This window comes from Mandrillus leucophaeus, unplaced genomic scaffold, assembly GCF_000951045.1.
Source record: "Mandrillus leucophaeus isolate KB7577 unplaced genomic scaffold, Mleu.le_1.0 Scaffold673, whole genome shotgun sequence".
NCBI lineage: Eukaryota > Metazoa > Chordata > Mammalia > Primates > Cercopithecidae > Mandrillus > Mandrillus leucophaeus.
In genome coordinates this window covers 1,489,913-1,506,519 of record NW_012107286.1, presented here as the reverse complement: position 1 = coordinate 1,506,519, position 16,607 = coordinate 1,489,913, and the positions used below count along the sequence as shown (strand labels likewise).

The 16,607-nt window shown below is 37.1% G+C and overlaps 1 protein-coding gene across 1 annotated transcript in view; it reads right to left on the bottom strand.

Annotated features, from left to right (window-relative positions):
- Positions 1-16,607, bottom strand: part of MYO3A (myosin IIIA) — a 259,578-nt gene that overhangs the window by 94,559 nt on the left and 148,412 nt on the right. Inside the window, exons 16-17 of the mRNA XM_012002014.1 lie at positions 12,569-12,667; positions 12,366-12,480 (exon numbers count right to left, since the gene is read on the bottom strand). Of these exons, the coding sequence (XP_011857404.1) occupies positions 12,366-12,480; positions 12,569-12,667 (214 nt within the window). The remainder of the gene's footprint in view (positions 1-12,365; positions 12,481-12,568; positions 12,668-16,607) is intronic.

The window sequence follows — 16,607 nt, the reverse complement described above, 5'->3', positions numbered from 1 at the left end:
CTAGCTCAATGTTTGTAAATACACCAGTCAGTACTCTGCATCTAGCTAACCTAGCGGGGACTTGGAGAACTATTCTGTCTGGCACTCTGTGTCTAGCTAAAGGATTGTAAACACACCAATCAACACTCTGTGTCTAGCTCACGGTTTGTAAATACACCAGTCAGTAATCTGTAAAAATGGACCAATCAGCTCTCTGTAAAATGGACCAATCAGCTCGCTGTAAAATGGACCAATCAGCAGGATGTGGGTGGGGCCAGATAAGGGAATAAAAGCACACTGCTGGACCCAGTCACTGACGACTCTGTGGCGTCCCGTTGTTCAGTGTGGAACGTTTGTTCTTTTGTTGTTTACAATAATTTTTGTTGCTGCTCACTCTTTGGGTTCATGCTGCTTTTTTGAGCTGTAACACTCACCGCCAAGGTTTGCAGCTTCACTCCTGAAGTCAGCAAGGCCACGAACCGACTGAGAAGAACTAACAACTCCAGACACGCTGCTTTTAAGAGCTATAACGCTCACCAGCGAGACCACCAACCCACCAGAAGGAAGAAACTGCGGACAAATCTTAACATCTGAAGGAAGAAACTCTGGACACACCATCTTTAAGAACTGTAACACTCACCGTGAGGATCCGTGGCTTCATTCTTGAAGTCAGCGGGATCAAGAACCCACCAATTCCGGACACAAAACTTCGCATCCTGAGTGAGTGGTTAGATTTTTATGAGAACAAAAAATTCTCATTAAGCCAGTTTTTTTTTTTTTCCCCCCAAAAGCCAATTAACTTCTCTAAGTGGCAGAGCCCTGTGGTTGGGAAATATATGATTTCCTTTTCAGTGATTTTGTTTTGGGAATGGAAGCAACAGTCAATGCAGGGTAGACTTGAGTTTGGTGTCCAGAGTTGTTCTGGCAAAATGTGCTAAGTCGTTTCTTAGGGCCTCAACCTATACCTGGTGCCTAACTGATACCTATGTGAGAGAGGACTGAGAGAACAATGACCAGACCGCAAAGTAGGTGGGGGTCATCATGGACCAGGACAAAGTGGCCCAACCCTGGCAGATGTGGCACTATCCAGTGTACTCCTTGGAGCCACGGTACAGATGCTCCTGTTGAGAAAGGACAGGGAGGCAGGTTGGGGTGGAGGGAGTGTGGGGAGGAGTGGACCCAGGATGGGATGTTACTGCAATTCACATACCAGGCAGATAAGAAGTGACGGGAGAGAAGGAGATGCTTTGCAATTAACATTTGCAACTGCTGGTACGTGAGATATTAATATGTTCTCTATTCTTAGGTTCAATTCTGCAGACACTTAAAGCAATAAAATGGCATGAGCAATCTGCAAAGACTAGAAGGAAATTAAGTGCCCCTCAATTTTAGTCATGAAATCATAGAGTTGGAAGTGGCTCAGAAATTAATTATCCCTTTCCCCTCCTTTTACTGGTAGATAAGCTTAGACCAGAAAGTTTAGTTGTTGGACACACAGCCAGAAATAAGCAGTGTCAAGGACTTTAGCCCAGGGATCTTGACTCCCTAGCACAGAATTATTTTTATTTTACCAGCTACCTCCTTGGCCCTGTCGTTTAGTTCAAGTCATCAACGTTGGCTAAATCATGGCATTCTGGAATTGTAACTTGTTTCATGTTTTTTTAATGAAAAAGGTATCAAATTATTTTTAAATCATTACAAATGACAAACCAAATGGAATATACACACCCTTCCATTCTGATCAAAACCTTCTTTTTTTTTTGAAACGGAGTCTTGCTCTGTTCCCAGACTGGAAAATCTCGGCTCACTGCAACCTCCGCCTCCCGCGTTCAAGCAATTTTCCTGCCTCAGCCTCCTGAGTAGCTGGGATTACAGGTGCACACTGCCACATCTGGCTAATTTTTTGTATTTTAAAAGAGACGGGGTTTCACGGTATTGCCCAGGCTGGTCTCGAACTCCTGAGTTCAGGCAGTCTGCCCGCCTTGGTTTCCCAAAATGCTAGGATTACAGGCGTGAGCCACCACGCCTGGCCTAAAACCAATTTTTAAAAATGAAGTGAGTATTTCATGGAAATTCATTACTTTTTGTGATGCTTTAAAATATTTAATTTCTTTCACAAATATTATTTGATCTTCCCTAAAGACATAACTAATAATCCAAAGAAAACATGCTAGCATGTGATTTTTAGACTATCACGAGAAATGAAAGCGCAATTAAAACAGAAAAAAGACATTCTCCTCTTAGACATCAGACACATAAATTTGTGTAAAAAACCCCCACAAAACTCCCATTATATGGTGAAAATTGTTTCTAAATGACACAAACTACTCATTGAATCATCAAACTACTATGAATCGTCAAACTACCAATCATTTATTTTAAAACTATGGCAGGGAAATGGCTTAGGAAATCATATGGTTTAACGGTTTCAGAGATTTCCAATGGTGTTATTTTTAGAGAATATCTGATTTTGATTTTCCTGTCATTCCTTTGGATTGTGCTGAATCACAAATGCACACGTGAACTGTAAACTCTGAGAGTATTTAAAGGGACACATACACTGGGGGTGCTGTCAACACCAATGAGAGAGATCAGGAGAGAAAGTGAGAGAAAGAAAGACTGTATTGGAGAGTCACTCAAATTGTGCTGCAGTAAACTGTGAAGGCTGCATGCTGTGCTTAGAGGATGTCAGAATCATGCCACTTATCTTGATAATAAAAGTTGCCTTTTACTATCAAAATAGATTAGAAGCAGCTACTGACAAAGAACATATTCAAGAAAACCAATAAAATCGCGTAAAAAGTCAATACTGGGGATAAAAAGGAAGTAAATACGCAGTTTAATTCTACCAAATCCCAACTGGGACAGTTTCTGCTTTTAGATGGGAGGCCACCATGCCCTAGGAGAATCACCTTGAACTGGACTAAAAGTCTCCCCAAAATATCTAGCAGTGGTTGTGCTTCAGATCCAAAAAACAGATGTTATGTTTTCCTTTATCCTACACTATACGTTTAGATGTTCAATAAGCATTGAATATGTTTAAATTTGGAATATACAGTTTGAAATAAATTATATTTGTCAATAGATGCTAGCTGCAAAACTCGTTTCATTTTAATGTTAGTAAACATCAGTGTTACTAAACCAAGCAAGAGAAAGTAGTTGAGCCAAATATAAGCGAAACGCTGCCTCTAATGAGTGGGACTTCTAAGTAAACAAACCAATTAAACATGAATCCTTGCTTCTAAGATAGCAAAAGTGAATGTGTTAAGAAGCAGATCAACTCTGAAGACAAGAGGCAGAGAAAAGAACTAGGAAGAGGCCCAGCCCCTGGTCACAAGCAGGCACTGCCTTGCTTGTTATACATCTTCCAGTTAGAAGGATGCCCTGAGCTCCTATTAGCTGCTCCTGTTTTCCCCTAACCAGGCATCCAACAGAGCTAGGCCACAGCTCACAAGGAGCATCTACCATTAGCAACATTGATCTTATGACCAAGGATTGATGAAAAGAATGACTGCTGTTTTTTTCTTTATTGACTGAATCCCAAATAAATTGGCTCTGCTTTAAGAGCCAGGACACTGAGTGCTTGCATCAGCTTGTCTCCATAGGTACAAACTGTGGGAAGGGTGAGGACCAGATGAGGGAGGGCTGAGGGGAAATGATGCAGCGGAAGGGGAGGGGCCAGATTTGAAACTGAATGTTGGCAGCAGGGAAAGATGCACCTGCAGTGGTCATGCCCAGGAAAGGGTAGGGGTAGGGGTAGAATTAGGGTTAGGTTAACAAGAGCCAAACATTCAAGTGGTCATTTATGATGCCTGGGACATCAGAATTAGAGCATAAGAATGAGACTATATTTAGAACAGGGTGGCATATGGAGTCAGTCTCCTGGGAGTGTGCCCCTAGCTCATCTGTAGTCTTTGGGTGGGGGCCACATATCACCTGAAATATGGCTGAAACTCATGCTTTCTGAGTCAGGGAGTTCCTCTCCCAGAGTTGAAGCCATTATGAACACATTTATTTCTCTAGTATTAAAAATATCACCAGGCACAGCGACTCATGCCTGTAATTCCAGCTACTTGGGAGGCTGAGGCAGGAGGATCACTTAAGGCCAGGAGTTTGAGACCAGCCTGGGCAACACAGTGAGATGCACCTCTACAAAAAAATGTTTTAAAAAGTTAGCTGGGCACAGTGGTAATCGCCTATAGTCCCAGCTAATCAGGAGGCTGAGGTGGAAGGACAGATTGAGTTCAGGAGTTTGAAATTACAGTCAGCTGATTTCACTACTGCACTCCAGCCTAAGTAACACAGAGAGATCCCATCAAGAAAGAAAGGGAAAGAAGGAAGGAAGGAAAGAAGAAACGAAGGAAGGAAGGTGCCACCCACCCAACAAAATGACTTTCCAGAAAGATATCAGGAAGAAGAAAGAAGGAAAAAAGAAAAAAACAAAGCCCAAAAAACGATTTTCCAGAAATATATCAGGGTCATCTCTGACTCCAGGTCCTACAGTTCAGATCTTGTTTCCAAAAGAGAATCAGGTAAAAGGTCAGTGGCACAAATTTCAGCATGATAGGGTGTCTACCACGCAGACCTCATGGCATGTACCAGGGTATGCACACTCTATCCTTTACATGAGGTATCCATGGTAAGTTCTAAATGCTTAGTGGTCCCTCAATTGTTCAACTCCTACTCACTTCTCATCATTTTCTTTCAACTCTCAGACAAACGGTGCTATGGTCAAGTCAATGTTCCTGTCCTTATATATCAATCCAGACATCCTGCCAACCTTTGCTGCTTCACTTTTTTGCGGGGGAGGGAGATGGAATGAGATTCACATACTGGACACTTAAGAACCAGGTACTGTCTCACTGTAACAAATTACAGCTAAGAGCAAAGTCTGAAAGCGTCTCCAAAAGTTCTCAGAGAAAATGCATTAAACAATGGATTTTTGTTCCATTTTATAGCCTAAAAACCATCTAGTGCATCGAGAGAGAAGGGGCCCATTCATCTCCTTTCTGACCTAGAGACCACAGAACCATTGAGTTCCCAAATTACAGCTGCAGTGTAGTAGATACAGAGTGGACAGCCTGACTTCTCAACCCCAAGTTCCAGGTGGGTTCCACGAATCAATGGAGAGAAAGCATCATTCAGAAATGAAGATGGTCAAGTTGGAGTTTCTACGTTTAAGCCAAAAAGTCACTTAACTTCAGCTCACAACTTTTTGTGAGTGAAGTGTCTTCCTAAGGATGCATTCAATCTTGGCTTGCCATTGAGTCTAGGGTACAACTTTCTTGTTGTCCTTATAATTCATAATGTTCTAGTAAAATCAGAACTCTTTGGGGGAACTCATTGCAATAACTCCCCCTCTGGTCCCAAGAGGACTTGTTAATTCTTGACTGGTGCTGGAAGTAGCCTTCCAGATTCCCTCTGGCTCCTCAAACTCTCTCTCACCTATGTTTCCCTACCACCAATTAATTCCTCTAGAAACAGAGTAGCAATGTCTATTCAGATTACTCAATGAGAGATTCTAAATTCTGGACCTGTAAAAGTAGCCAGGAAAGAGTCTCTTCATCAAATCTGAATTCCTCTTGGTTAAGGAGAAAGCCCATACTAGAAAAGTTTACTTTAAAAGTTGGAATGTTTCACAACCACTATTGTTTGACTACAACACACTAGATTATAGTAGTCCCCTCTAATCCATGGGAGATACCTCCCAAGACCTCCAGTGGATTCCCAAAATCACAGATAGTACTGAACTCTCTCTATATGTACTATGTATTTTTGAACTGATAACAGGGTTACTAAGTGGCTAAGGGGCAAGTAGCCTATACAGCATGGGCATGCTAGACAAAGAGAAGATTCGTTTACCAGGATGGAAGGAGTGGGATTTCATCATGCTACTCAGCACGGCATGCTATTTAAAATTGTTTATTTCTAGAATTTTCTGTTTAATATTTTCAAACTGCAGTTGACTACAGGTAACTGAGACTGCAGAAAGTGAAACTGCACATTAGAGGGTAGTACTGTAATCTAAATATTCATTGTTACAGATACTGTCTGGTTTGTCAGTTAAGTCTAACAAAGTTCCTTTCATAGTAATTTTTATTTCTCATTTCTTACAGTGGACAACTTGTCATATCATTATTCTACATTTTTCATTCTTAGATGGATTGTACAAAACAAAATCTCTCTTTCAAGAAGTCCTTATTAAATAAGATAGTGCTGAACTAAATAATTGGAATTCCATTTGAATCTATGTATTCTTGTTCTACCAAATAACTGTCTGGAACATCTCTGGGTGATAAAGTTAGCTTTGGGGAGATGGATCCCCAAAGAAAGAAATCTTCACTTTATCCAGTGAAGATTTCTAAGATCTTGATGGACAAAGACGGCACTGGATTTACCTAAACCTCCCTTGTAAGGCAGGGCCCTAATTCCAATCAAAATAAAATCCATTTACTCTGCTTCTTCTCCAACCTCACCCAGTTGGTAAGATCACACTTATCTTCTAGGGGCAAGGTCTTGAAAACATCCCCCAGTCCCTACCTCCTGTAAGCCTGCACCAAGGATACTCAAGATGGAGCCAAAAGCTTTCAAAGAGAAGGTAAGACTGAGAGACTCCTGTCTTCAGAGTCGCCGACAGCAGAAGTTCCCTATCTGGAGAATATGCCAAAAGCACGTACATCTTGACAAATACTACTTTTGGCAAGCAGATGGATCATGGAACTAAAGTTACTGCTGATAGTCTTCCATTTTGGAAGGGAGTCAACAGTGCCTTAAAAACAGACTACAAAATCATTAGATTCAATAATTTCATAGCATACAATTTGAATATTTTTTATAAAGTTTCACTTCTATTAGCATGTCTACATTTTATATATTGCTGATTAAATTTTCTAATTTTTTTGAGAAGAATTGAAGAATTAGTTTTTTGTTTGTTTGTTTTAGCTTAAGCTCTTAGTAGAGATCTGATAACCCAAAGGATCCTGGTAAACTTCTTAAGCAGACACATTGACTGTTTAAAGCTGCAGGAGTGTCATTTATGAAAATGAAATCAAAATTCAACGAATTGCAGAAAGAGTTCATCTAAAATTCCAGAAAGCGTTCATCTAAAAGCCTGATTCACATTCAGAGTAAAATCTTCTTTCATCACACACGCTGAATCAATGTAGCAAACAATAAACTATTACCGGTGAAGTCTGAAAGTTTCTCTAAAAGCCTTAGGAGTCCCTATTAAACACGATGCTTTGTTACAAAAATTTAAAAATACAACCTATGGGACATAAGGAAGTGTTTATTACTTGGGGATAAATTTCTAGCCTTAAATGCTTTCATTACTCAATAACAAATGTAAAGAAATACAGGAACCAAGTATTCTCTTAAAAAAAAAAAAAACAGAAGAAACAAATGAATAATAAAAATATAAAAATCAAATTAAAACCAATAATACAGACATGAAAACATTTATCAGATGGGTAAAATGCATCCAGTAGCTGTTGTGGTTTGGCCTTTTTCTTTTTTTTAAGATTCAAAACCCCCTGTAAACCCAATTAAAGATAAAAGAGAGTAAGGGCAAAAATGAGAATTTCTCATTGGAATGAGAAAGGAAACAAAGCCAGAATGGGATTAATTTAAAGTATCATAAGAAAATTCAGCAAGAAAATCTATGGCATAAGATTTCATGATAATTTCTTAGCAAAATACAAATAACCCAAAAGAGAAAAACTAATTCAAAAAGATAATTACCATAGAAGAATCAGAAAGGTAATTAAAGACTCAGTATCAAAAAGGTCCAAGGGTCAGACACAGTTGAGTTTTACCCTAATCTATCTTTCTTTCTTTCTTTTTTTTTTGAGATGGAATTTCACTCTTTTTGCCTAGGCTGGAGTGCAATGGCGTGATCTTGGCTTACTGCAACCTCCGCTTCCCAGGTTCAAGCGATTCTCCTGCCTCAGCCTCCCAAGTAGCTGGGATTACAGGCGCCTGCCACCATGCCCAGCTAATTTTTTGTATTTTTAGTAGAGACGGGGTTTCACCATGTTGGCCAGGATGATCTCGATCTCTTGACCTCATGATCCACCTGCCTTGGCCTCTCAAAGTGCTGGGATTACAGGCGTGAGCCACAGCGCCTGGCCCCTAATCTTTATTTAAAGTTTTAAAAGACATTGTCCTCAATCTTCTCTAATGATAAGAATTAATGGGATGCTGTAATGCTAGATCTCTCTCAGAAATTTCTATATGGTAGGTCTGGGTAACACTCATGTATGTGTGTCGAGGTGCTTCTTATCTTCAGAGAACATTGGGAACTGATTTTAACTCACATAGGCCAAAGAAAAAATGAAAAAAGCTCACCGGCATAACTTTAATAATCAAATTTGATATAAAAGAAAACAAAAACAGTACATAAATTTCATTGCTAAATATATAGATGCAAAAATTCTAAATAAAACACTAGCTCATAGATACAGAAATTTATCAAAAAGATAATATAGGTGGACTCTATTTGGCTTATTCCAGAAATGTAAGGATATTTAAGTATTAAGAATCTATCAACATAATAAGGAGACATCAACAAATTGCCATAGGAAAAAATATGATTATATCAATAGCTGCTGAAAAAAATATTTGGTAAAATTCAGCAGAATTCCTAATAACAACCCTAAGTAAAACAGCAATAAAAGGAAATTAGTTACGATAAATATTCTTTTTCAAAAAATAGCAAAACACTAAAGCCATTTAAAATCAGAAACTAGAGTGAGAGGCCAACTATAATTATTATTACTTAATATTGATTTAGACTAGTCTTAGATGATCTAAGTATAAAAAAGAAAAATAAATGAGTGATATAACATGAAAGGGGTAAAACTCTTTTTTTTGCTAATGGCATGATTATATATCTCAAAATTTCTACCAATGGGAAATTCATTTTACTTATAATAAAAACCTTAACATAGTAGTTAATAAATTTAAAAATAAGATGCAAGTTCTAGATGAATATAACTATAGATTATTATTAAAAACCCAAAACAGCATCTAAACAAACATAAAATCATATGACAAAAAGTACATAAGTCATTTCATAATTTGGGATGAGAAGACATACATATCATGAAAATGACATTGCTCCAAAAACTAATATATAGATTCAATACGATTCTAATTAAAAGTCCCAATGAGGTTGTTGGAATTGAACACATTGATCTTACAGTTTGTATGGACAAGCAATGCTAAACAATAGCTAAGGAAAGTATGGAAAAGAAGAAAGTGAGAGCAGGAATAGCCTTACTAGAAAAATACAGAATCAAACCACTGTAATCAAGTCAACAGAATACTGCTATAGAAATAGAAAACATAGATTGATGGCTAAAATAGAGGCATCAAAAATAGATTACATGTCATATAAGGCCTTAATATAGGATAAGTCAATTCTGGCTCTCCATCTGGAATAAAAGAAAAGTGGTGCTCCATCTGGTACCATAAAATAAATTTCAAATGGATTAAAGATAAATTTTTTTTTTCACTTTCAAGAAAATCTAGGAGACTACACGTACAACCTAGAGTTAGGGGAAAACTTTTTAACCGAAACTAGAGACCTAGATGTTATGAACAAAAAGGTAAATTTGTTTGAATAAACAAACATTTAAAACTTCATTATGGTAAACAATATGACAAAAAGTCACAAATATACAACTATAAAGAAACATTTATAACACAAATGATAGAAACATATGTCTATAATCAATGAGCCCTTACAAATTGACATAAAGCATCTAAATAATTTAATAAAAGGGGCAACATATATAAATATACAATTCATAAGAGTAAATCTAAGCAGCTAGCAAACAAATGGAAAGATGTTCAAATATATTATTTGTCAAGGATATGCAAATTTAAAATGAGATGTTACTTTCACCCACCAGACTAGGAAATATTTAAAAAGCCACAACACATTGCTGGCAGGAATGAGTGAGGGACGGGTATTAATATGTATTGTTGGTGGAAATGTGAAGTGCTACAGAATTATTGGAAGGCAATCTTGCAAGGTCTATTGAAATGTAAAATATATGTACCTTTTAACCCAGAAATTCTGCTACTAGGAACCTATTTCATAGAAAGAAATGAACAAGTCATTAAGGACATACTTCAGCTTTGCTCATGGTTGCAAAGATCCGGAAACATTTATAGTTATATACCCAGTCATGGTGAATGGCTGAATAAACTATGGTAGTACACACTGTAGAACATTTTACTGCCTTTAAAAGAGGTGATTCAGTGATATATTAGGTAATTTGAAGGGATTTTCACAGGTATTGCTGAGTAAGAAAAATCAGATATAGAAAAGTGTGTGTAATATAATCCCATATTAATAAAAGAATGATCATCTCACCAAATATATGCATGTGTACACATTTGCATGGGGGTGTGTGTGTGTATCTATAAACAAGACTCTAGGACTAGGTAAGTAAATATGGAATGTTGGATCCTGTATACGTCCATTAGCTAGGGGAGGAGAAAGAGAGCAGATGTAGATTTAAGGAGGTAAGATGGGGAAGAGAGAGCTGAACAAAAATAATTTCTTTAAAGGTTCCTCGAAATTCACAAGCTGATCCTTCAAATTTATATTAAAGTTTAAGGAACCGACCTTGAAAAGCCAAAACATATTTTAAAAAAAGAACAAAGTTGTAGAAGGAATTATGCTTCCTAATCTCAATACTTATTACATAGCTACAATACTCATGTGTGATACTGGTATAAGGATAAATATATAAATCAATGAGATAGAATTGAGAGTCCAGAAATAAACCTACATATTTGTGGTTAATTGATATTTGACCAAGAACAATGGGGAAAGAATAATCTTGCCAACAATGGTGCTGGTACACTGATTGTCCAGAAGCAAAAGAATGAAGTTGGATCCCTACCTCACAATATGCACAAAAACTAACTCAAAATGGAACAATAACCTAAATGTAAGAGCTAAAACTATATAACTATAAGAAGAAAGCTTAGGCATAAATCTTTGTGAGCTTGGTTTTCTATATAACACTAAAATCATAAGCAATAAAAGAAAAAATAGATAAACTGAACTTCATAAAATTTAAAAACTTTTGTGCTTCAAAGGACACCATCAAGAAAGGGAAAATATAACAAATAGATTTTTTTTTTTTTCAAATCAGATATCTGATAAGGAGCTAGTACCTAGAATATAAAAAATTTCTACAACTCAATAATAAAAAGACAATAACCCAATTAGAAAACATGCAAAGGATCTGAACAGACATTTCTCCAAAAAAGATCCACAGACATAAGTTATTAGGTAAATTCAACCAAACCCTCAAGTGATACCACTTCACATCCACTGGAATCACTGTAATCAAAATGACAGATAACAATAAGTGTTGGTGAAGATGTGGAGAAATTGGAACCTTCATACAGTGCTGGTGGGAATGTAAAATGGTGCAGCGATTTTGGAAAACAGTTGAACAATTTAGTGAAAAAGTTAAAGACAGAGTTACCCTATTCAGCATTTGCACTGCTAGGTATATATCAAAGATAAATGAACACTTATGTCCACACAAAAAGTTGTACATGAATGTTCATAGCAGCATTATTCATAATAGACAACTGAAAACAACCCAAATGTTGCCCATCAACTAATGAATGGGCAAATAACAGGAAGTATATCCATAAAATGAAATATTATTTAACAACAAAAAAAGTACTGATACACGCTACAAAAATGGATGAACCTTGCAAACATTATGCTAAGTGAGAGAAACCAGTCACAACGGATCACATATTATATGATCCCATGTACGTAAAATGTCCAGAAAAAGCAGATTTTATAGTGATAGAAAGTAGGGATGAAGTCAGAATTGAGTCAGAAATATGCTAATTGCTACCATATTTCTTTTTGGGGTGAAAAATTTATAATATGAAAATATTCTATAAATGATTATGGTCATGAATACACATCTCTATGAATATACTAAAAGTCACTGAAATACACACTTTAAATAGGTGAATTATATTGTATGTAAATTATATCTTAATAAAGTTATTAAAAAGATTGCACTAAAAAGAACATGCACATTTATGCATTTATGTAAAAAAATATATATATGTTTATGTATATTTCCCATATATGTATATGGGAAATGTAAGTATAAGTAAAATAAAAGATTAAGAACAAAACTAAATTCAATTATATCTCAAGGCCACTATTTCTTCACTCATAAAGTAAATTTTATATTTCCAGTTATTTCATAAGGCTGTTCTAATATATGTAAAGCACTTATGCTGGTATATATTAATCACTCAATAAATGCTCTTAACATTAATGATGGTAAAAAGATACTTTCTAAAGAGGTTCAAGTGTCTTTCATACTTACCTCCATTGTAAAACCTATGACTTTGAAACATTGCTCAATTAATTCATACTGGGATTTATAGAAACTATTATTCATGATGTCTTGTACTGTTCTGAGGTGGTCATTTTGTAGGTACCTAAAAAATATATAAAAGGAAGGATAAAAGTCTAAAATTAAGTGAAAAGTGAAAGTATTATTGATGAAAGTACAACCTGGTAGATTACCTGGGAGGCTTATTTTCAGGCAGTTTGTAATGGGCTAGTTTCTTCTTTTCAGCCAAACCAGCATAAATGTAGTAAAAAATATGAAAATTTTTTTCTCCACTGGAAAAAAAGATATTTTCAGTAAGGGAGTTAGTAAGAATATTTATTGTTTAAGTTACTTGACAATATAATTATTTGAACAATGACTGTGAGTGCTAATATGGGCTTTTCTGAATACTGCATTTTGGCTTTCTGTGGTCGTTATTGTTGTCATTATTTTCAACAACCACTGTCATTAAATTCCAGACATTATCTTAATCACTTCATAGGAATCATTCAATATACATTTGTGAGTGACTTCCAGGCACTGTTCCAGGCACTGGGGATATAGCAGAAGCAAAACTGTCAAAAATCCCTAACTCATTGGAGTTTACCTGCCAGTGGAGCAGACAGAAAAAAGAATAATGTACACAGCCATGCCAATGGTTATAAGTGCTACATTATCTCATTAACCCACCATAGGCCCCTGAGATGGGCATGTGTTTCCTATTTTATGTAGAAGGAAACCGAGGATTAGAGCTACCAATCTCCCCCAAAGCCACAGAGTTGATAATTAATATAGATTTGAATCAGGTCTATTTGACTCCAAAGCCCATGCCTTTAACCACCTTTGAATATTGTCTTTCTGAGACTTAGTTTTCTCACTTGTATGAGGAATCTCTTTCTTATAAGCCTCAAATCCCATGATTTTGTGGTTCTAAGTAGTATAAATAGCATTTTCCAGATGCTGCAATAATGTCATTAAGGGAATATGGATTACAACAAGGTAAGTTTCCACTTCAGGATGTTTCACAACATAATTTCTTGGACCTTGGGGTCCCCTCTCCTCCTTCCCTCATGTCTTCCTTCTGCTCTAGTGGGCTCTAGCGAAAGACCACAATTTCAGGCTCTCTGCTGAAACAGCAGAGGATGAACCTCCTGTTCTATAGTTTTCCCGTCTCTACTGCCCTGTTTTACTTCCACTCTTGATGAACCTAGTGGTCAATTGGGACACCCTGGGGTTTGCATCTCCCTGTGGCATTCCCCTTCCTGTCCTCCTACTAGATCCTCCTCCTGTTTGAGGGTGGTCCTCAAACTTCACTTGACTGTTCACTCCATTATCACCAGGCTCACCAGGCTCACAGGTTGGGGCAGGGTAGGATTCTTCTTACAGTGGTTAAATTAATTCTAATGTCTCAACCAGAAGGCCTTGCTGTCTTCACTTCTTTCTATTGTTACTTCTCTTTCCGTTGGTATAAAACTCTCATCCTACCACAAAGCTTTGCATGTCACCATAGGGATTGGGGCAGGAGACACTAAATTGTTGTGGATACTCCCCTTTCTGCCACTCTTGGCAGTGACCTGAACTGTGCTCTGGGTCCTAAACTCATCACACCCAAGATGGAAACTTCAGGGGCAGCTTGTATCCCCTCTCGCCCTGCTCCTTTCCTTCACCCCCTCCACAGCCTTTATCAGCAAACTTAGGGGGGCAATGAAATATTTTCAGAAAAGGAATTATTATTATTAAACTTATTTTTAGTAGAACAGAGGGGTCTTTGAATTCTTTTCCATATGAAGTATATGAAACAGAAAAAAGTCCACTTCATGATATGCATAATTATACATAAATTATTTTACTTAAAAGGTAAGAAAGGACTTAAAAACGTTCCAGGGTCTTCTCCCCCTGTACATGATGCAGTATCATCTCAGTAGAGATGGAAATTTACTGTTGCTCTCTTTAGAAATTATTCATTCAGTATGTAGAAGTTTTCCTCAGAATCAACAGTAACTCAAATATATCCATCTGTATTTACTCTTCCAATAATGCAGTAAAATTTGGAGTTTCAGAACAACTGTGGCTTTATTTTATAATCTCTAGTTTTGATCCGACATTCTGCCAAAAGCCATTACAAGAATAATTTTTACAGAAGCTCAATAAGGACTCCAGTACATCAGTCATGTAGGTTTAAAATAACATTGAAGATCTGATAACTTGTGACACACTAATAACTATTGAAGGTACTCTCTTTGGTCTTTCTTGAAAGTTAACAAATTGAAATACTTAATATGAAAAGGTAGAACTTGATAAGGTGAATAATGCAGATCTCTGTTCTTCCTTAGTATTTCAAAAGGAAGGAAGACATTTTCTAAAGAGAAAAGTAACAATGCTATTGGTTAGTATGCATTCTGCACTGAAACTCTCCCCTGAGTGAAGGGAGAGTCAGGGGGTCTTATATAATTAGAGAAGGATAGTCCCATTCCAAAAGAAAGGGGCTATGGGAAAATAAATAGATTTGAGATGTGTATTCAGTTGAATTTGAGATGGTAGCAGGATATGTAGGTAGTTGGAAATTTTTTAAAAATGTAAACTTTTTTCAGTTTTAAGAGAGGGGGAGAAGTATGTCTTTGGGTGTCAATCACGTAGGGCTCTCTGTTGAGGCCATAACGTCAGAAGAATTTGTGAAGTGAGAGAGTGTAGAGAACAAAAGAGAAAAGCTGCAGGGACAAATATTTGGTAAATACACAGTGTGAGACTGGATGGATAAATCTAAAACAGAAGAAAAATTCAGGGAGGTAGGAGAGGAATCAGGAGAATCTAGTCATGGGGCAAAGAAAAGTGAAGGTTTAAAGAAAAGGGGTGGTCCAGAGACTGGGTGCTGAAGTGAGGACTGGCACACCCTTCAGAACTCATCCTATTCTGTTACTTTTTGCAGTCACCAGTGATAATGCAAGAAACACCAACATGGCCTATGACTGAAGTTAGAACGAAACTGAAAGTTTCCTTTAGTTCTTGTCTTTTCTCACCACAGAATAATAAAAACTTCTCTACGACTGGCACAGCATATAATTCAGTTTGCTTTCTTCTAATGAAGCACACTGATTGTGTACTTCATTAATTGTACATTGTATCAGTTAAGTGCTAACAACGTGATTGCTAACATCAACTAATATAGTGCAATTGTGATGTTAACACTGTACTACATTGTTCACAATATACACTAATTGTACATTGTATCAGTTAAGTGTTAACAATCACAAACACATTTGTATCAGTTAACATTTGTGATTGTTAACAATGTACACTAATTGTACATCGTATCAGTTAAGTGTTAAAACTTAGACACACAATATTAATGGATTTCTTTTCATCAGTTTACATTTATTGGGGATTATAATTTGAAAAGATCTGGAGAAACTTTGGGGAATATACTGACCTTCAACGGACAATCAGAAAGTTAAAGAAACAGGAAAAGAACACACCTCCAAAGCTTACCCGGGGTCCCTAACCATATCAAGCTGTGCTTAAGAACACAGAGCATTACGGTATCCCACACTTGCTAATGTTTCCAGGGGTTCCCAGGTCAGGACTGCCTGAGGACAGACACAGGGTCTTACAAGTTACCAAATATCATTTCTCTGATTGTGGCCTCACTCCTACTTGTGGATCTTCTAACACTTCTTCAGAGTGAGTTCCACTCAGCTGCTTGCAGAAAGGCCTTCAGGGCTGTCTCATATGTGTGTTCACCTGCTTTGCATCCTGGGGATTACCTGTGCAGCCAATGCCTCTGACAGCCTCAAACGGTGGCAAAGTACTCACAAGGATGTAGCTTAATTCCTGTGAAACCTTTGAATATTCAATGAAGTGGCCAACAATCAGACTTAGAAAGCTAATAATGAAGCTTTGCATTCTTAAGGGACTACAGGGTATCCATAAAGCAACACTTTTAGTTTTTCCTTTTTAATCACAGCTCCCACCTTATAAACTCTCTCCTCCTGGATATGCAGTCTCCTCAGTCCCCTTCTCTTGCTATCTACCTGCTGAATCTTAGCAGATGAACTCATTTCTTACTTTCATGAGAGGCTAGAAAACCATGAGTGATCAGCAAGTTTTATCATAGTGTGAGCTGTGTTACCACAAGAATCCTGCCTTACTTGGCTTTATGTCTCCTGTGCCTAGCACACAGTAGGCATTCAATAAATATGTGTCAAATAGATGGATGGATAGATGATGGATGGATGG